Raw genomic sequence first — 23,515 nt, forward strand, 5'->3', positions numbered from 1 at the left:
TATTGTTTTTCACTCTTTGTTTTTCTTTTTCACCTCCTTTTTAAAAATGTTTTACTTCATCCGAACTTTATTATAACGTCTAAATTAAAAGGATGATCAGTTAATTTTTATCATAAAATCTACCCTAAAAAGTATCACATATTAATTATTTTTCACAAAAATAATTTTAATTAAAGTTAATTCTAGAATAATAGGGCATTAAAATAAATATAATCCATTAATATTTATTAGTTTTTTTCACATTGAAATAAAATAATAATTCACGACAAATTTAATGCTCTCAATTGAAAAATAGTGTCACGGGGTTATTGAAATGCCTAATAGTCATTAGTTTTATCTTACAAATAGTTAATAGTACTATAAGGTTATATTGAAATGTTTAATACTAGTTTTTTTTAGGAAAAAATATTTAATAATAGTTAATCACTTCTAAAATAAATAAAATTACCTATATTTATATATATATATATATATATATATATAAATGTACAATAATTAACTTCATATATCAAATAAATGCTAGATATTTAAAGGTGAAATAATCATTACTTAGAGCAATTAGTGTAAACCATTATATATTTTTTCCGTCTGAAATTAAGTGTTGTCATAGGTTGTTTTACACAAATTTAAAAATTAATAAATAGATGAAAGAAAATAATAATTTTATAAAAATTAATATTAAAATTAATATTACATTAAAAACAAAAAATGATAATACTTATTAAGAGTACTAGTGAAAAAAAAAATAATTAATAATATTAATAACTGTAAAATTTAGGTATAATTGATGGTTAATTTTGACTAAAAATGATTAAAATTTATTTACTTTACTCTTGTTTTTTAATTAAATAATGAAGAATTTAATATCATGCTAATTTTTTACCAGCACAATTCAAAAAAATAAAATTATAAATGCTTTGGAAGAAAATTGACAAAAAAAACTTGAAGAAAAAGTTGAAGATTGAGATAGCTCGTTTAGCGCATAAGACAGGTGCAGCACGTCTCCTCACTCATTGATCAGCTCAGACCTAGCGCAAGAAGACCCATTTAGAAGCCTGAAGGCATGCTTAGTGTGAATCTCGCACTAATAGCGTGATCAATGTCATACTCGCTAAACCCATAAGGTTTGCTTAACGCGAGATCGCATTTAAGAGGCCTATAAAAGGGATAGAAAGCAAAGGAGAAACACACACCGAGACTCAATACATCCTAAGCCTAAGCATCTCAAATAAGAAAAATTCTCTTTCTGTGTCTATTGCCCTCTTCCCTTCCTCTATCCATACCAGTCCCTAAACTGTAAAGCTTATCATAACAATAAGAGGTTAAACCTCATTGTTGGGAGCTTAATAGGTCAATTCTTGTAATGTAATTTTTTCCTAATATTTATTTAATGCAATCCAGTTTTTATTACTCTTTTTTGTGCTTTATGTTTATTGATTATGGTTTGATCATCATGCTCATGTGTTGTTTAAGAGGTAATACATTGAAAAATGACTATTTTCTAAGAACTGAAAATGGCATCTAAATGAAATCAAAGATAGAATATCAAAATAGATGTGAATGAAAACTGAGATAACATTGAATAGAGAAAATTATATTAGATCATAGATAGTTATGATATGTTAGACTCGAACACATTTGCATTCTGGATTTATCTTTAAGCATTCAAACGTATTATCATTATCTTTATCTTTTATTTTTCTCATCTTTTACATTAAGATCTTTTATTTATTTTATTTTCTACTCTTTCATCTTTAAATATTTCATCTCTTTAAATTTTTATCTTATCTCCTAATTTTCTATCTTAACTTTTTTATCCTTCTTATTTTTTACTTTCTTTAAATTTTACAATTCTTCATTTCTTATTTCTTCTATTGTTTGAAAATTGGATTTACATGAATTTAAGTATAAACAAAATTCATGTAAACTTGACACTCGAACTTCCGTTTTATTTTATTTCTTATAACAAATTGATACATTTGTCAACGAGTTAATAAATATATTAAAATATTAAATATGATACTTATTTTGGATTTTTTATTCAAATGAACCATTTATTTTGGGAGAGAGAGTGTTAAATTTATACCAATCAAAGGTTTTCCAAACTAGTGTGTTCTGTGCCTGTTCAAACTTGTTCACATTTATTACTTGTGAGGGTAGATGGAAAATGTGTTATCCATAATAATGTGCTATCGCTTTACATGTCACTTAATTTGTTTCTTTATTTTTTATTTCATTGTCTATTATATACACAATTTGTCTGTTTTTTTTCTTCATGCAACTATACAATACACCATCTTAGGTGTGAAATTAATTGTTATTTTCCCAATTTATACAGTGATTTCCATGTCAATAGCACTGGTGGAAGTGTGTAACCCAACACAAAGTCTTGGTCAACGGCCGAAAGCAACCTAAAATTTAGGAGGTCAATAATATTTTGTCCAACTATTTAATACTATTCCTCAGGCATTATTATAAAGTATTATGGCTATATATGGATGACAATTGGGATGGGATGGGATTGTCTCACATAGTAGCTTCTGTCACATGTTTTATTAGATGAAAATTAATTTGTCATTTAGTACTTGTAATTTTTGGTCTTTGTACTTGTATGAGCTTTCGTTTGATAGTCATTTATAAAAAAGTTAGATATTTTTGAGGATATTCTTAAATGTTTAATAAAATAAAATAATTTGAAATGATCAAATTTGAAACAAATATTTATATTAAGAATGAATATTTTTAAAATTCATATTAATCGTAAAGAAATAGAATACACTACTATATATATTATTAAAAGACTATTTAAGAAATTTAAAGTTGTGCATGTATACCCACAAGTTCAATCACCACAGTACCCGCTTCTGCCTTATTAATAAGCAAGTAGAGAAAAAACTATTAATTTGACTCATGAATACTTATTAAGTTGTCTATTTTTAATCTGTAGCAAAGAGAGACTATGGTTTTTTTGTCATCCGTGGCAATATTTTTCAAAAATGAAAAAATAATTAAAAGTTAAAAAAATAATTTTTATTTTTTAATTAAAACTTATTGAATTAATTTTGTTTTATAAAGTTAAATATTAAAATTATTGGTAAATGTAAAAATATATAAAATATATATTATATGATATATTATATTTTAAAATTTGTAGACATAAAATATATTTTTAAGTAATTATAATATTCAGTTTATTAGTTATTTATAAACTGCGCTTGCAAATCTAACATTTTATCGATAACTAAAATAAATAGTGTAAAAAATGTATTATTTGAAATAAATAATGTAATATTAAAAAGATGGTTTATAAGAGGAATTTTAGTAAAATATTAAGGATAAATAATGAAGATAGACAGGTATTTTGACTGTGTGAATGTTGTTTTTTCTTAACTACTATGATAGGATGAAAGATAATTTTTTATTAAAGCAATAAGGATAAAAAATTAGGAAAACAAATATAATAAATTGTAAGCTATAAATTCAAACATTAAAGTTTAAAAAATGTCATCAATATCATGATCGAGTGCAGTGAAATAAATCAAGTTCAAATATTTGTTGAAAAAGTGTCTACATTTATCATTTGACTATCCCAAGAATAAGACTCAGAAAAAATAACTATGAGAAAAAAAAAATATCAGCTAGTGATAAAATTTGTTTATTTAAAACTTTTATTTTGATTAATTAATCATACAAATCAGTCAAATCATAAGTTATAGGTCAGCTAAAATGTTTTGTAAAACATCAATTTTTAATTTATTTTAAAATATTTTTCAATTACAAATGAAAGAAATGAATTATTTTTTTCTGATTACACCTCTCATTTATTAGTATCTATCATAAACAATTAAATAAATTTAGAATTATAGTTTAACTCTTTTAATAAAAATATTTTCATCAAGTGTATTTATTTTGTTATTATAATGTGTATACTTAACAAGTTTTTAAAAAGTATATATTAACTTGAAAGACAAAGAATATGAGATGGGAGAAAATATTTCCTTAGAGACAAAAGATAGGTAGAAGAAGGCTACGAGGGAGGAGGCTGTGTTGTTAGAAAATCCAAAGGTGATTTTTTTTTTTGAAGTTTTTTTTCCTTTCTAACATCTTTTTCGAGGAACTTATGGGTAGTATTATTTAGCTTGAATTGCAATTTTAATCTCTCACTTTAGCTTTAATTTCGTATTTGATCTCCTGATTTATAAATTTGATTTTTCTATTTTATAAAATTGACCCCGGAAGTCTCAATTACACTTTGATCATTAAGAAGTGATATCCACTACCACATCAACGTCTGAAAGCACCTTGAATTGCATTTTTTACCCATCTGTGTTAAAAAATTTACCCTAAAAATTCCCTAAAACCAATTTTTTGGGCCTTTTCCGTCGAGAAAAAAAAACCCTAAAATGAATTTCTATTTTAATCATCACCTTCCTCATCTTCCCGGAACAACACCCCTCATCTCCCTCCACCTCAACCTCAGTGACGTTCCCGGAACAACACCCGCCGCTGTTGGAACTGTTGTTGTTGCTACTACTGCTACCGCCGCTACTGCTACCGGTGAAATTTGTCCCCGAATCGGGGCCGCACAACACGCTCACGGGGCAGTTGGTCGGAGACTTCGAATCACTGTCGTGATGGATCAATCCATCGTCCTCCTCGCCTCTGCGCCTCGTGTTTAAAGGCTCTACCGAGTGTTTCACCTCCGTTGGAGACGACGGCGCGTGGCCGTCTTCGTCCAAACCGTCCTTGAACCCCTTACTTTTCCCCGCACCTGAAACTCACCGACACGAATCAGAAAACGGAACGGAATCGGCGAATGAATGGATCAACGAAAACAATAGTGGCAGAGAGGGATTCAGGATGTATTCAACAACTCATGCCCTTTTCGACTAATGGAGCTGTTGCAGCAGTCATGGCTACTTCCCGACTTCGTTGCTCGACATTTCCATGCCACCCTAACCATACCAAGTTGAAACAAATTAAAAAAGGAATTTGGAATGCTTCTTCTGCACATATATATATATATATATATATATATATATATATATATATATATATATAGCTGGGTATTTATCAAATACATAATAATTACATACCAATAATCATGTCAAATCCAAGTTGCTTAAGCTCACGATACTCTTGACTGAGGGTGCAGGACTCGCAACAGCAATGAAGCAGGCAATCCGTACAACCATTCCCCTTTAAACCATACTGCTGTCTCATCTTGGAGCGGTAAAAGCATGAGTATAGCCACCCACAACCAACGACACAACAAATCAGTGTATACAGAGCCCCACTAGCACCACATGCTGCATATATACTGAATAATTAACAATTCATGTTGAATTTTTTTTAGGCTAGACTGTTTAATTCTTACATGAGGATCCCTTGTCTACTATTTCTGCAACTCGGCCAAAGGTAACACATGGACACCACCACGTTATACAACCTGAAACAATAGTGGCAGCGAATGAATCAGCAGATGATGGTGGAGGTACTGTGCCGAAGACGATGAGAGAGGGATTTAGAGGCTTTTGGGGTTAGGGATTTATAAAAAATTTTGTTTTAGGGTTTTTTTTAAGGTAATTTTTTTTAACACAAATGGATTAAAAAACGTAATTCAAAGTGTCTCTACCGTTAAAGTGGGAGATCAAAAATGTAATTTAACCTATTATTTACAAAATTAATTGTACGATAAAAAAAAATAACAACAAGCCCATGAAATGAACGTGACACATTTCTAGTTGACCATGATCGCATTTGCCCTTTCTCGAAGAAGATACAAAGTGCCTTTTTTTAATTATGGAAAATGTAGGTGAATGAGATTTTGAGACTCGTTAAGCTGAAGACAAACTTTAAAGCTCAAATAATACTTATTGTATTACCTATCAATACAATCTATCTTTACATTAATAACGGAAATCAAATATATGTTTTTTTTAAACACTTCCTTCATTCTTAATTATAAGATATTTTTAAAAATTTGTTTGTTATTTTTAATAAAATTATTTTTTAATTTTCAGATATATTAATTTTTTTCTACATATTCTTATTTAATTATTTTTTCAAAACACTAATAAAAAAAATAATTTAAGTGAATAAAAAAAATAAAAATATATAATTTTAAAATGATAGTACAATTAATTATGAGAGATTTAATATAATTAATTTTAAAAACATTAATTAATTAAAAATATCTTATAGTTAAGAACGAATGAGCTATGCATTTATTTCTTATCAACTAAACTCAGGGTTTATTGGTTACAAGGTGTCCTTTAATTAGGTGTCTCTCGTTGGTTGGTATAAATTAAAGTATAATTTTATGCCTGTTTGGCTGTTTGTTAGCTGAGACTATTCAAAGTTGGTGGAAATTCAAGTCAGGTTGCTGCAGGACATTATTGTATGTTGGCTCATGTTATTGCCATTAACTTTCCTCCTCAAGCACGGGTCATCTAACTACTCCACAAAAAGGGTCAAACAATAAATAATATTTTTCTATATATATATAAAATTCAAATCACGTGATATTAAATGCTCATTAGGTTAAGTGTTAAGTATAACTTCATTAAAAAAAAAGTTTTAAGTTTGAGTCATTTAGATGGAGAAAATAGACACTAAAAATCTTTTTACTTTTAAGAGTATTGTTAAGGAATTTATTGTTGAAGAGTTACATTGAAAATTATACAAGAGTGTACGTTTTGTTATATTTTTTTAATAAAAATAGTTCTATTTTTGAATTCTTAATTAGTATCCTAATGACATTTATTAGCATTTTCATTATCTTTAAACAAGAGCAGTTCCTGCACTTAAAATTTGTTTTCCGCATCTTTTTAAGCTTTCGAGAAGGCTAATCTTCTTTATCAGTATATTTTTTTATCAGAAAAAGCTAATCTAAAATGTAAAATTATATTTAGATTAGGTTTTTTATATTTTGGAAAGGTTTATCTAAAATATAATTTTACAGATTAGGTGCAATAAGCAATTGCCAATCATGGGGTGTAAAAAGCAACTGTCTTAAATAAGTTCATCTAACTCTAGTTAATTCTATGACTTTGAAATACATCTGCTAATTTGATTCGGTCAGTTACTACATGCCCACGAGATTTGATAAAATTCAAACTAATCCCAATCAATTAATTTGATTTTCTTTTGTCCTGAGTCAAAAGATTATGTGTGTTCCTCAATTTATCGTATATAAATACAACAAGATTTTACATCTCAATACTTTAAAATAATAAATTAATTTGATTTGATTCAGGCTTGTAATTTTTTTTTCCTCAAATTCAAATTCTTTTAATTAAAATAGGTATGTTTCAATTTAATTTGTTGGGTTTATATTTGTTTTAGTTACAGGAAATTTTCGGAAAACGGCATGAAGATTACTAACTACTAAAGTACTTAAATGTATGTTATCTTTGGCTTTTAATGCGGATTTACGGTGAGTTTATTTAAACTTTAAAAAATAATTTTAAAATAAATATTTTTTTATATAAGTGTTTTTTAAAAAAGCGAATAAAATTTATTTGTTAAAAGAAACAGAAAAATATTTTTTTAAAACAAATAACATTTTAAACAAACAAGTTAAAAAAAAGAAAGCTGATTATTTTAAAATAATTATTTATATTAATAAATAAATTCAAACAAACTTACTCTTAAACTTGAATGGATTGATAATTATTCGAATTACTAAAATCTCTGGCGATTGTAGATCTTACTATCTTCCTAACCATAAAATCTTGAGATAAAAGTCAATACTCCCTCACCTGCTAAGATTCTAAGAGACATTGAAAAATGGATTTGATATTTGATGTAAAGTCACTTTAAGGACTACTTTGTTTAAGTTTTTTTTTTTTACAAAAATAAGTATTATTTTAAATGAAATAAGAAGTTTTATAATTTGCAGATGTGTTTATTTGAAATAATAATTTTTTATTTTTTTCAAAAAGCAATTTCCATATGTTTTTAAAAAATATTTATATAAAAAATATTTTTAAAAATTATTTTTTAAGTTTAAAATAAATTATCCTAAAGAAAATATCATATAACTAAGCATAAAACAGGAAAACTGCACAATTTTCAAACCTAAAGAAAAAAAAATGAAATAACTAAAAAAAAAATCATATAATTGAACCTATAGAGTACAATATTAGAATCTTACGTACAAAAAGAAAAGAAAGATATGCCCTAATTACTGAAGGTTTTGTTTAGCAATTGTCTCCCCACAAGCACGAAAATGTCAAAGTGTCAGAGCTCGTTGAAAATGTAGAGTAGACTCAGTCGTTGACACACAACACCATTATTGTCATCTTCTCTTATCGCAAATTAAAATCCCACAAATTTCATATTGCCAATAGTTTCAGAGCTTGTCAGGTTGCAAGAGCTATAAGATTTATATAAAGGTGCATCTTGATTTGATAAAAGTAAATAAAAAGGATCTTACTTATCAATATTTTTAAAATATTGATTAAGAAATTAAAAGAGAAAAATATTTATTATTTAAATCTTAAAAGAATATAAAAAAATATAAACTATATAATTTTATGTCTTTTTAATAAATACAAAAATCTTCTTAAAAAACTGATTAACATTTGTAAATAAAGAATTTGATAGTACGAAAACACTTGTTTTGTGTGTGATTTTAAAATTTAGGCGTGAGATAACACAAACGAAGCACAGGATATAAGTAAAATGAACAAACTACTTACTGAACTGATAGCTTCTTATCCCACAACAATTTCACCCAACCCTTTTCACCTGTTCAATAAAACTAACTTTCTCTCCACTTTGCCCCTCGTAAAAAAATGTTTGGGTTCGTTTGACAATTGAGTTTTATAAGAAAATAAAATGGAGTTTTTATATTAATATAAATTTACTATTTTTTCTGATATGGGTATTAATTCAATTTTGTTTCAACTTTTTTATTATTAGATTTGTTAATTTATTCAAATCTCAATATATTTCTTAAGCAGTTAAAATTTTGTTCTTGGTTAAGAAATAAGAACTCCAATTCCTTTGGCTCTTAAAAAGGAATAAGCTTTAAATGTACAAATCCCTAAAGTTAATAAGCATCTAATGTCTCCACTACATTTTTTTAAGGAATGTCTCCACTATTTTTTTTTAACAAATGTCTCCACTATTATGCACCCTTAAATCGCTCCCTCTACCATCACCTTTTTAAATGACAATTTTATTAGTTCTGTAAATTTATATAATTATTTGTTGAGTAATTTGATGAGCATTAAATATTAATAAGATAAAAGTTTTTTGTCTCTTTTTTTTTGTTTCTTATTGTATTCCTATCCTACTTTCTTATCTTATATTTTTTTGTTTTATCCTTAATATATATATATAACACCCTTATTATCTTAAATTTTATGTTAATATTCAATTTTCATAACAAAATTTATTTTAATTATAAAATAAAAATATTAAATATTTTTTAGCATATTGAACCTGTCTAATTTTAATTTTTTATTTTTTTATAAAATAGTGAAGATAACATTATTCTATCTAAAATTTTCATCAATTTTAAATAAGATAACAGGGATGGAGAACACGGATCACCCGTGTTTTTTATGACAATACGTGATGGCCTGATGGGCCCATTCATTTAAGAATAATGCTTTCTATATAGTATTTTCACAATGTTTTATACACTGTTTTTTGTCCTTATTTTCATTACGTTGTGTATCTCATTATATATTTTTTTCTGCCTCTTATTTTACTATTTTATACACTGTATAATTCATTGTTTTATTGTATAAATTTAATATATAAATAAGTTAATAATACATGCAAAGATGCGTCCGGGTTTCTCTTGCCCAAACGATTCAGAAAAAAAAAAAAAAAACATCCAGTCACCAAGTTATAAATCATTATATATAATAAATTAATTAATTTTATAATAATTATCTCACAAATTATATTAAGAATTTTTTTTTATTAATTGATAATATAAAAATTCTCACACTATCAATACATTTCTGTTAAGCTCTATAGATAATATTACTGCTCATCTAACAGGAGCCTTGACGCGAGAAAATAGGCCCTGCATATACGAGTTAAATTGCAAAAAGTATTTCAGAGAGAAATGAGAAAGCAATGCATCAGTCATCAGTAACATGTTGGAAAAAATACGTGTGAAAATTAAATATTTTTTATTTTTCTTAAAAGTTACCTTATCTGTTTTTTAAAATATATATGGATTTATTAATGTATATCTATTTATTATTTTAGAAGAAATATTGTATTAATTTATAGCTTTTGTTTTTTAAAATAGATTTAAATATACTTTCTCAAAACATTCCTTTTAAAAGATAATTATGTATATATCAATCTATGTCTATATATTATATAAAATAATGTTTTATATAGTTTAGAGCTACAATAAACTCGTTCTTGAATTAAATACAATTAAATTAATTTTAATTAATAAATAATAAATGTAGATTTAATCATTAATTTAATAATTTCATTAAATAATTTTTAAATTGATTTAATTTTTCATTAAATCTTAGATTTTTATTTTTTTACCAGAATAATAAATAATAAATAAAAAACTCAAGTAAATAGTGATATATAAGATAATAATCATGATATATATGATGCCGTATAATTTTAATATTTGATTTTTCAAGTTTGAATTAATAGTTAATACTTTATCAAAACTTAATATTTATATTTTTGAATTTCATTCCTCTCGAGGATGATTTTCATATCAAAACTTTTGCATTCTTCTTTTATGTTTATTCGGCAAAGAGTGAATGAATTCATTTTTATATGACCAACTGCCTATGTAATAGTGCATAGTAATCCTCTGATAGCATATACAGTGCACCCAGTAGGATCTCATTAATCCGTCTTGACTTTGATAGATATATCTGAATTGATCAGGTATGAGTTTGGATTTTTCTGATTACTAAAATTAGGGTACGGGTATAAGATTATTAGATCTGTCCCGACCCTGAATCTAAACCCGTCTTGCTATTTAAAATCTTTAAAATTTTTGCATAATTTAATCAAAATGCATAGAATTTTTATAACTAGTTAATTTTATTTTAGAATTTTTATATAATTTAATATTATTTTTTTAATTATTTTTATAGACACATGTGCTATAATAAATTTATTGATGTATAAGTAATTAAAAATAAATATTTAAAAATCAATTTATTTTTTTTAAAATTAAATTTTTAATACTTTTATTACAAAAAAAATATTTTTTAATTTAGATCGTGTATAGAATAAGGTCGGGATGAGATAATATAGGTAAACCCATCAGATATCACGTACGGATAAGAGATTGGGACAGACTTTTGCCAAATTTGTGTTCGTTTTCTCTTATTTTTCACGCTTCTTGCATTCTCTTTTAAACTTTTTATTTGGTAATATAACTTTCCATTCAAGGCAATGTGAAATTACCACCCCTTATCTCTTCTTCATGTATTATTTATTTTTAAAATTTGCGTCAAATGTTGTTGTTCATTTATTCAACTAATCTCATTGTTTTTTTTTGTTATCGATTTCATTCTTTTTTGTTTTGTTTTTTCTTTAATTCAATTCAATATTTTATTGTTTCTTTCATTTTTGTGCGTTAATTATTATTATTTTTTTGTACCTTTTCTCAAATTCTTATCCAGAACTAATTAATGGTGTTTGTTTATGCATTGTCTCAAATTCTTATATAAGGACTGATTATTGGTTCTACAGTTAAATGTTTTATATATACTAATTAATGGTAGTTAATATATTTTTTTGGCTCTTTTCGTATTTTTGTATTTGTTAAATTTATATATGCTATTTAAGTTGGTTCTTTAAGTTTGTATTACGTACATAAGAACATCATAGGGAAACACTTGGTCCATCTTCTCAGCAATTTCGCACAACAAAAGAGTCGTGGTGGAAATGAAAATTATTTTAATGAAAAATTAGTAGGAAAAATTTATACTTAAATTAATAAATCAATTTAAATTTAAATTGAATTAACCACATTTAATCAAGAAAATTATATAAAATTAGTATACAAAAAGGAGTTTTGGCTTAATTTTTTCCTCTCAAGTTATGGATATTTTAGAAATTTTACTTTTAATTGTATTTTTAATTAATTACATTGCATTTACAAATGCATTTCTACATTAATTCTATTGAAAGTCCAACGAAACAAAAAACATTTAATTGTAGAACCAACCAACAAAATGATATTTTCAATTATGTGGTTAAATGAATTTTAACTTAAAAAATATATTAAAACACAATTATATAAAAAAATGTAAATTAAACTCAACATATGTGCATGACACAGTTCTTTTAAGGTAATTAGGACCAATTACAATTAATATATATTATGAATTACATAACTAATTAAGGTAGTTTTTAGTGGTATATTTATAATTTTACTTAAGGCAATAAAGATTATTTTATTATTAAAATCATTTAGCTGCAATTATCCTTCCATATTTATCTTATTATCTTTGTGTTTATATTTATGTATCTATTATGTGTTTTTTTATTTTTTTTTACATCGACTCTCTCAAGTTGATGTGTTTATTCTATGTTAATATCCAATATTTTTCTTATTCAATATGAGATCCTACGCTTTCTTCACGATTCATGCTTTCTTGTGCAATCATTTTCTTTTTGTTGGAGTATTCATTCCTGGGGTTTGATAAATTTTGAGCACATTTATATTATTTCTTTCATTGCCACTTCTATCCAAGCATATTGCTTATGATGTGTGATAGTTTTTAAATGATTTGCAGGTTTAAAATCAAGGAAGCTAAGGCTTCCAACCTTGCTTTATTTTGAGTTACGAGAGCATTTTTTTTATTATGATGTGTATTTTGAGTACTAGAAATACATTCCTTTAAACACAATTTTTTTAGGCAAAATAAGTATATTTATATAATAGAAGAGAACCTAGAATAAGTAGTAACAAGTTCACAAAAGTGTAACCGCTAACGGATAGAGCAAACACTCCTGCAATTCATAACTATTGATTATGATAATTTCCTTGCATTTTTCTCAAATTAAAATATAAATTTTCCCCTCCAAATTTACCCATGCGATATGGGTATTATCTAGTATATATATATATATATATATATATATATATATATATATATATAATATGAAATATTTAATAATGTTACGTCACAATCTCATATTCATTTTCTAAAAAATGATATCAATTCAATTATTATTCTATTAAATGGAAGAATTGTATTTTTATAATTTTTATTTTTAATCAATTATTTCATTCCTCTTTTAGTATTATGTTTATAATGATACTAATATTGTTTAATAATGTACTACCAAAAATTATCAATAATTCTATTTCATTCATTTTTAGTATTATCTTAATTAATAATATATCAGCAATATGTATATGGTGTTTTTTAATTATTTAATCTGCTACTAAAAAAAATCAGAAATCACCATTTTTTTTGCTACTAAAATATTTAATAATAATAATTTTCTGAATCACATGTATATATATGAATATATTTAAATATTTATTGATATATCTATTAACATATATTTATTAAGATTTAAAATAAATAATTAATAATATATTAAAAATTTAAAATAATATAAAAAATATTCTTATAAATTATAAAATATAAATTTAATATCCTATCAGACAGGAGTAATCAGCAACGTTAATAAAATAAAGTACAGAATTAATTAATTCAACAAAAAAAAAAATTGGGGTAAATGAAATGCATTAAACGCATAGCACAGAAGTAGTAATTTGTGTACATCATCAAATTTCCGTAAAAAAAAAAGGAATATTTGTAGCATTGCTTATCACGTGTTTGTTTCCTAAGGAGTCACGACACGAGTCTCAAGGAAACGTGATTCGCCCGCTTTTATGGATCCCACACACGCGTTTATGATTGTCGGCACGCAATGCCACTCTCCTCACGTTGTTACCTAACAAAGGCGATAGTAGTAAAAATCATAGTAACAGCCTGTAAACTAGTTAGTTAGAGTCTAATTTAAGTGTGTGTCTCCATCCTTGCTTAATTTAAATGTCATTGTATGTGTAATTTCAAAATGTAATACATGTGCTTTTTATTTTTTTAGAATAATGATAAACCTGCACTCCACCACTTTGGGTGGATGAATGAGAGAGATAATGAAAAAATAGAAAGAAAAAAAATGATAAATATGATATATGATATGATGAAAAAAAGGTAAAAATAGATAAAGAAAAAAAATGAGATGGAAGTGAATTGCAAGAGAGTGCGTGATATGAATATTAATACTCTTTTTTGAAAAAGTGTTTATTATATCCAATAAGAAAACAATTTTTTTTATAGGAAAATTTTAATTTTTAAATAAAAATTTCATTAAAATGTGGTACCATCTCCAAGGAAATAGTCTAAGGGTATCCAAATGAGACTCTCACTTAGGAAAACTAGACAGTAAGTGTCGAGGTCACCCTGTCGTGCACAGACAACTCCCCCCACGGTGATCAGCTTGAGTCTCAAGGGAGTTTCAAACCAAGTGACATGCCCCCAAGTACAAGTATTCCTCCTTATGGAAAACTACAAGTACTTACTCACAAAGTTTATACTATTTTCATGTCATATGAAGTATGAAACATGAGCATCATTAATGCATTGACCGTGAATAATTAAATATTCTAAGTCATCCCCCTCTAGAGATGCTTAAAACTCTTTAACTACTATATTTCCCCTACCAAGGATATTCAACAAGGTCACTGCACCCCCATGTACATACGCAACATAACATCATCACAATGCATTTTCAACATCATCAACATTTCATCTCAATATCATTCTCAACATCAACATCATCTCATTTCAATGACATTAACAACAACAACAACATCGTCTCATATTAACACAATCATCAACAGCAACATCAACTCATGTTAATATAGTCATCAATAACAACATCATCTCATATCAATATTATCATAAACATCAACGTCACCTCATATAAATTAATGTCTTCAATAGAAATATTATCAGTAAGTCACACTCCGCATTTACATATATAGTTCATGCTTGAGATTCACACTCCTCAGGTCTTCAGACAACACAAATCTAATGAAAACAATAATGTTATTCATCAATAATAGATATATCGCATCCCATTAGTCAAAAACATTATTTTCTTGAAAATCAGCATGCAACAGGGATAAACATACATCCTCATAGTTAGGTTCCCTGACCCCATCTATGGTATTAAAAGGCATAAATTATAATAAGCTCTTCTCACCTATCGTGAGCTCTATGTCAATTTCTCTTTGCGTCGCTCAGAGACCTCTCTCGTTCACATTCGTTAGTCCAAAAGCAAGGTTCTATATACCAAATTGAAGGAAATTTAGTATAAATTTCAGAAACAAGATTAATGATAACATTCAGAGTCAAATACCCATGTCAAAACATAAAGGGCTGATGGGTGTTTCGGATTCTACTAAAAGGAGACATCATTCTAAAATTCCGATCACGCCTATGTGACCGAGGTTCAATGAAGGTCACCAAAATAACATCAATGTTATGAGAATATAACTTTTACAATGTCTCATTCTTAAGGGTTTTTTAAAGGAAGTGTAAAAACACCCTATTACATTATCCAAAACACAAGAGGCACTAAGAGAAACTCAAACTAACTAAGAGAAAGACTTAGAAGTCAAGATTACCTCAGAGAAGCTTTGAAATGGAGGATTGGGAAAAATTTCTCCACTGAATCCTTAAGGAGGATTCCGCTTCGATTAAAATGTTCCTCTTGGTGTGGGGGTTCGGCGGCAAGCAACAGCAGCTCGTGGTGGCCACCAGTGGTCCTGGGTGGAAGAGAAGGAGGTGTTATGGTTTGGGTGGCGTTTAGAGAGGAGGAGAGAGTGAAAATCGTGTTTTTTACGCTGAATAACGTATTTATAATATGCAGATCTCGCTTAAAGAGCTCGTCTCGCTAAGCGCAAGTCCACTTTTCGCGCTTAGCGCGACAATTCGCGCTTAGTGCAACTCCCTCTGCACTAGGTCTCGCTCAACGCAATTACCTCTAGGGTTGGAATTGCGCTTAGCGTGCCCTTCTCGCTTAGAGCCATCAAAAGTTGTTATTTTCAAAATCCAAACGGTTAGATTGTGCGAATATGTCCTAGAAAGCTTCAGACAAAATTTGAAGAAGATCTAACGGTTAACGAATTCGAGATCGTGATTTTACTAAAATAAGTTTAGACAAAATTTGAAATATCATAATTTCAACTTAGCTCAACATAACTCAACATCCACATCAAAAAATTCACATATGACTAATTCAAGTCATACCTGAACTCATTCAAGTCAACCATATAGTCAAATAACACGATAAATACAATTAAACATCGATTTATAATTAGTAATATTTCAGGGTATTACAGTGTATACTTCGAGAGACATAAAAAGAGAATAAAGATAAGTAATTAATATGATATATGATATTATAAGAAGAAAGAGATAGGAAAAAAACATGTGGTGATGTGTTTAGATAATATAAGTATATAAATATCACCACTCTATTCAATATCGAGTGATAATATTTTGACATCCAAAAAATTTCAATACTCATTAACTCTTTTTTCTCTTTATCTCTTCTCATCGTATTACATCTTTAATTACTTATATTTGTTTTTCTCTCTCAAGTTGTAGATAACTCAAGGGTATCAAAAGAAATATTTTTCTTCAATATTTAATTATGTCTCAAATAGAACTATTCTTTTATATAAAAAATAATGTATTGCATGTATACATTTATAGGCATTTCAATAACAAAATACTAATAGTATAGTTTGTTAACATGTTTCAACTAAAAAATAAGCATATATATGCTAATAAGTTCATAATTTTTTTTTTCTCATTTTGATCTCTAAACATATGATATTATTATTGCTTAAATATTTAGCTAGGGACCAAAATGAGGAAGCAAAAAAAAGTTAATTTTATAGACTTAAATGAAACACTAAAAGTTTTCAGAAACCCATTTAAAATTTTCTTAATTTTAAGTATTAGCATAATGACAAAATATAATTTTAGGGAATAATTTCATCATTTACTCATTTTGTGATCAAACAGTTTTATAAGTTTAAAACATTTTGTTTATTGTGCTACTTGAAGTATTTTTTAAACTCCAACTTTTAATTTATAGCTTTTTGTCTTTATTATTTATTATAATATTATTATATATTCAAGACTTGAAAATTTCAATTTAGTTGTTAAAACAATTACACACTAATTAATCCACTGACCTGATTTTACCTACCTTTTTGCATAAGTTTTTAGTTTTTGGCTAACATTTTAGCTTCAAACTATTGTTCACCAAACACAATGTAAAAATATATATTTTTATATACCAACAAATTATGAGAAAAAAGACTATGAGATGATAGTATAGAATAATTTTATATTATTATTCAATTACATTTTATAATTTATAATAAGTTTGTTAATTTTTATAAAATTATTTTAAAAGTTAAATCAACATTAATTTGTAATTAGAATAATAATATAAAATTATTTTACATTGTGAATAATCATAATTAAACTTATAAATTTTATTGAAAAATTTAAAGTCGTGTGGTGTGTGGTGGTTGTCGACGTCAACTTTATATTGTAGAAATAATTAAAGGAATAACTCAGTTTAAATCAATTTTACACGTGATATACTCACATAAATCATTTAAAAGAAATTCACCAAACAAAAAAGCATTGAAAAATATGTAATTATGAAAGATATATTTAAATTATTTATACATATATTTCAGCCTTTTCAGAGATATCTCAGGAGTTTAAATTTAGGATCTAATTTGTTCAACATTATATTCCTCTTTCACCCATGTATAAAAAGGGGTATATTCTTATTACGGGACTTAAAAAGGGGTATTGTTATAGCAACATGTTACATTGCAATAAGGAATAGTATTTAACATAAGTGATAAATAACTGAATTATTTAAGCATATCAATAAAGATTTAATTCTCTAATAGTATTCATTTTCATGATCTCTATCTCCTTACCCACTTGATTTCTTTTCAATTTCCTCTACAACTAATCTTCGTGTTGCGTCATCGTCGGAAGAAAGCAACAACTTAAAACCTTCTCACTCGTACGACCCAAAAGCCTTTCCATTGCATTAGCCTCTACTTGGCTTTGAAATAGGGAGTCACCACCACGAAATTGGCCACTATGGCGGGAGCGAATGCCTTCATCGACATGCTTATCGTTTCAGACTCCCTTCGAATATTCATCAACACATTGTTGCATCTGATTCTGAATGTTGCCATCATCGTGCCCTTCCTTCCAAACTCACTGAGGACTTTAGGGTGGGAGGAAGGGGGAAGAGGGAGAAGAAGCAGAAAATAGAGAGGAAAAAAAGGGATTAGGTGTGAAAATAAAATATATTTTACTTTTTAATATTTTGTCTCTCTTTTGTTCTGATAGAAAAAATGTTTGAGGGGATTTGATAAACTGAATAAGTGTTTTCTAAGATAATCAGATAAAGTCATTAGAGATCAATAACACTTGACAAAAAGCCTAATAACTTATATTCTAACTATTTTTTTAAGTCATTAGAGATAACTTGAATAAGTGTTTTTTAAGTTAATTTTTTAGTTTTTAACTAATTTTTCAGTTTTCTAAATAATTTTATCCAACACAGCTATTATGCTTGTATGTGTGATTATGATCTTCTGTCGTTTATTTTCAACTATTGGAATGTATTTTTACTTAAATACAATATTAATAGAAAGATAAAATAAATAAAAAATGCATGGTAGAAGATTAATTTTTCAATTATAAGGGATCCATATGCATATCCATACCATAGAAAAGGTTAAATTATAATTTTGTTTTTTTTTAATTTCTCAAATTTTTAATTTTGGTTTCCCTGAAATTTTATTATAGGATTTGGTCTGCCTATTTTTAAATTGACCATTTTGATTCCACTTTCAATTAGATAATGTGACAGTTTAAGATATGCTTATTAAAACATAAATATGATTAATTTAATAAAAGTAAGTCAAAGTTAATTAAAAAACAAAAAAAAAAATTGAAGGAATTGTGGAACTCGCCTCCTCCTGGAGAGTGAGAGGAAGCAACCTCATCTGCTCCACACGGTGCTTCCCCAAATGCATCTCCGGCACAATCAGAAACGAGGCATAGAGAGAAAAATTCCTTGGCCGGAGACTTGTGAAGCTTGAGCTTTTGGATTTGTTTGGGAATTCGATTTGTCTGAAGTCTGAACTGAGAAAGAAGGGAAGAAGTGTTGAGGAAGACGGAAAGAGAAAGGGGGTGTGGCCGTCTCAACAATTTCTTTTATTTTTTTTATTTTGTTTTTCAACTAATTTTGACTTAATTTAATTAAATTAATCACATTTATTTCTTAATAAGTTCATCTTAAGGAAACCAAATGTTATAGTAAAATTTTACAGGAATCAAAATTGAAAATTTTGAAAATCAAAAGAATTAAAATTAGAATTTAACTTTATAGAAACAAATAAAATGAAAAATTGCAACAAATTATGTTTTCCTTTATAAATTTTACTTATATTTTACTTCAAAGTTAAATTTATAATAAGAGTTTTAAAATTAAATTAAATTTATTAATTTAAATATATTTTTATATCCTTAGATTTAGAATTATTAAATGGGTGAATTAATATGAAATTATTGTAATTAAATTAGTAGTATTGATTTCAAGTATCAGATAAATAATTAGATTAAATACTTTAAAATAGACATTTAATTATCTTTTATAAATAATCATATTCAATTTAAATAAGATTATTTTGATTAAAATATACTATAACTTAGACCAAAAGAATCCTTAAATTTGGGATAATGTTTTTTTCTCTATATTTCATTTTCTTCTTCCCCTACCAACCTTAACAAAGGATAAAGAAAAGAAATCACTGTTAGACAACAGATACTTTTTTCTCTCTCTTAGAATGGATTTTTCGCAAACCAATTTAAAGGCGAGTGAGTTAATAGTTTTGAACAAATCCGCTGCCCGTGTTTTACCCCACAAAAAACACGTGCTTCAAACAAAAAATAGTATATTATCATGACTATTATTAGACATCTGAATTTTAAAATTAAATAATAATAATAATAATAATAATAATAATAATTAGGGAGATAAAAACCACATGGTCTCACACCTCCTTTCTCAGACTACAGCAGATTCAAGGAACATGCTTAGAAAACTGCCAAGCCCACCCATATTCTCTCAAAACTTTCAACCATGAACTGAACAACAACAACAGGGCCACCCGTACAGACCCACCTCCAAAGAGATCATTTTTATTACCAATTTTCCGATTTCACAGAGAAAATTCTTTGTGGGCATCTCTTCAAAAATGTCAAGCTTCCCCAACACGGTGGCGGAAGGCCGCAGGTCCGGCAAGGCACCGGAAAAATCCACCTTTTCTCAGACTTGCAGCCTCTTGAGCCAGTTCTTGAAGGAGAAACGTGCTTCTGCTGATTCCACCCTTGGAATTGGTGGAAAAATGGAACCTAAAGGTATAACCTTTTATTTATTTATTTATTTATTTATTTATTTATATTATTTCCCATTGTGGAATATTATTATTATTAGCCTTGTTCACCAAGTTTTTATTATGTGATGTGTTCACCATCCAATTTTTGTTGTGGGTAGGCTTTGTGTCACAATTGATGGTTTGGTGAGGGAAATTTTTTTTGTGTTGCTAGCTCAATTGCATAGGAATATCTAGAAAGTTTGTGAAATTGCTTGTGACGAGAATTGCTGATGGGGGTGTTGTTTGTTTGGATTTGGAAATTCCAGCGAATACCAAGGCTTTGTTAGGAAGCTTGCAAAACTCTGATGGGGCCTTAAAGCTAAGCGCTTCTGCCATGGAATTTCTTCCCCAGCTTGTGGAAAACCCCTGCATTAAGAAGTCTAGGTGTGTTACTGTATTTTTTTTATTGTTATTTTTTTCTGAAGTCTAAGCAAAAAAGTAAAAAAAAAAAGTGATTTTTTTTCTGTGGAATAATTTAGGGAATGGTGACTTCTGATTTTTTATCTTTATTGGTAGACTATATGTGAATTTCATTATAAATCCTGGTTCCTGGTTGAAATTGATGATTTCTCTTCATAAAAAGCGTGTCTGCTCCTAATCTAAAGAGTTTTTAACCAAAAAAAAAAAAGTTTTGGGAATGTTCAAAATGACCCTCGGACAGAGTCTAGTGAAATTACCCACATACCCATGCTTTCACCAAATATTTCACATGGGAAATTGAAGGAGGCATATGCTAGGAATTGTGATACCCTTCTATCTTGAAGGCTATGCAACAAAAACTAAACCAACATTTGTGCGGATCTAAATCGTCTCTAGTTGATGGATCTTTGTCATGAGGAATATTTTTACTTTATGAAAAAGAACTATGAACATGTTGAAGTTTTAGAACCATTAGATTAGGACTGGACCACGTGCGGTTGAAAATTTGAACCCTTTACACCCATTTGTGCCTAGATCTGTTTGATTTATGGGCACGTGTATGTTACCTCCAAAATTTGATCAGGTTCATGTATTCACAATGTTTTTGTTATTATTCTCTTACTGTAGGTCACCGGGACCTGAATCTCCCCAATTGACAATATTCTATGCCGGAAAAATGTTGGTATTTGATGCCTTTCCGCCGGAGAAGGCGACAGAGGTCATGGAGATGGCCACCAAGTTGGCCTCGAACAACTCCGGCACTGAAGAAAGTCCCCCTAGCCTTCCGGTTACCACTGAAAAATTGGCTGTGTCCAAGATGCCTCAAACAAACACATCCTCAGAAACCCCTAAGCCCGGAAACCAAGGGGTTGGTTCAGGTATTTAATACTATCTTTATTATGCCCATTTTTCATTTGAACAAAGGAAGCAACATTGCTTTCAAGCATGTGCAAGTTCATATACTAATTCTAGGTTGCAACTTCTTTTGTCAAAACAGATATGAGGTACCCAAGGAGAGCTTCACTTCTAAAATTTCTTGAGAAAAGAAAAGAAAGGTAAGCTGTTTTCTACTTGCTACTTTTGTTTATGGAAATTGGAAAATGCTGCTGATCTGTGCCTTGTGGAGGAGGATATTGGTTAAAGAAGTAAAAGTGGAAAATTTTTATTGCAAAATTTTAATGTATTTTCACTAACTTTTTTATTACCAACTTATTGTAAATCTAAGTGGAGCTGGGCTCGAATACTTATTGGATTTGAATCTTGTAAATAAATAAAAACCTGATTAGTAGGAGAGATCTTACTATTAAACTTGATTAGTCAGGTTTCTTAGAACAAAGATTAGTTATTAGGTTTATTGGCGTGGTGTATATTTTATACTTATAAGATAGTAAAATAAAATCTATTAACTGATTCCTTAACAAGTACCTTGAGACACTTAGTTAATTAGACCCTTTATTGATTTGGTTATTTTTCGGGTTGCTTAATGCCTAATTAATTGAATCTTCAATTTTTGCAGGGTCAATGCTAGAGGGCCATACCAAATGAACAATCTCAAGCCAGAAGGAAGCAGTTCAGGTGGTGAACCTGAAGATCAGTGTTCCAAACAGTTTGACCTTAACTTTTAGTGGTTTAGTTCATTGTGAATTTAGGATATACATGCTCTGGTCAACCAAAAAGCACCTAACTTATATGATTGTTGGCCTTTCGAAGATTACTGTGGCCTTCATACGTATTTCATAAGATATATATATATTTGTATGTATTATTATTTCATCAATTAGGTCCTCCTCTTCGGACCAAACCAGAGATAAATTTAGCTTTATTACCGAGATCGATTAAATTCAGAGAATTTAAAGTACTTTGTGTGCATTATTTGGATCATTTTTAGTGAATACAAGTGTTTTTTACATTTGATCCTGCTATATTATTTGCTTTGTATCGTACGGGTGAAAATCTTCATTTCTTCAGTCTTTTTCTATTAATTTCTATTAATTTTTTTCTAGATTATAAGCAGAATTTATGGTTACTCACGGGGTTTGTAAATTCAACTATTTATTAAAAATATATAGAATTTTCTATTTTGTGTACACTGGGTAAATCAGTTAATGCAAAATAAATTTTCAATAAAAAAAAATTCTGGATCTAGAGATCAGTTGTTTTCGAAAAAAAAAGAGTTATTTAAAAATTTAAAATATCATCAGTTATTAGTAGTTTTATTTATATCCTAATCCCTGTTTGTCAGTTCTTAATTATTTGACATATTTATTATAAATAACAGAAAAATAATAGTACATGTCGCATTACAAGGTTAAGAGTAAGTTTAATTCAGATGAAAAGATTAATTCCATTCTTAACTAAAGTGTTACCTTTTTAAACTAGAAATCTAAAAGGAAATGGAGGAAATATAAAACTGATGGGAGGGGTTGTGGGGACAAGATAATCAAAAGAAAAATAAATGTAAGAGAAAAAGGTCTTATGAATATATGGTGAACACAAGTTAAAAAGTTTTAACTATTGTTAGATAAACACTGATTGTTTTCGATAATGTAAACT

At 27.7% G+C, this 23,515-nt stretch overlaps 2 protein-coding genes across 2 annotated transcripts; one reads left to right on the forward strand and one right to left on the reverse strand.

The window, feature by feature from the left end:
- Nucleotides 1-4,259: 4,259 nt before the first annotated feature.
- Nucleotides 4,260-5,540, reverse strand: LOC114419302 (protein PLANT CADMIUM RESISTANCE 2-like; the record flags this gene model as incomplete). The annotated part of the gene is made up of 3 exons (XM_028384952.1): nucleotides 4,260-4,955; nucleotides 5,097-5,309; nucleotides 5,378-5,540. Coding segments are annotated over 3 exons (465 nt in total), but the record flags the coding sequence as incomplete, so codon positions are not given.
- Nucleotides 5,541-20,154: 14,614 nt separating this feature from the next.
- LOC114418193 (protein TIFY 10b-like) lies at nucleotides 20,155-22,884 on the forward strand. Its single transcript, XM_028383419.1, has 5 exons — nucleotides 20,155-20,525; nucleotides 20,809-20,926; nucleotides 21,590-21,840; nucleotides 21,960-22,017; nucleotides 22,479-22,884. The coding sequence occupies exons 1-5, from the start codon at nucleotides 20,363-20,365 to the stop codon at nucleotides 22,585-22,587; spliced, it is 699 nt and encodes a 232-aa protein (XP_028239220.1). The 5' UTR covers nucleotides 20,155-20,362; the 3' UTR covers nucleotides 22,588-22,884.
- The last annotated feature ends 631 nt before the right edge of the window (nucleotides 22,885-23,515 follow it).

Source organism: Glycine soja, chromosome 7 (genome assembly GCF_004193775.1).
Source record: "Glycine soja cultivar W05 chromosome 7, ASM419377v2, whole genome shotgun sequence".
NCBI classification, from domain to species: domain Eukaryota; kingdom Viridiplantae; phylum Streptophyta; class Magnoliopsida; order Fabales; family Fabaceae; genus Glycine; species Glycine soja.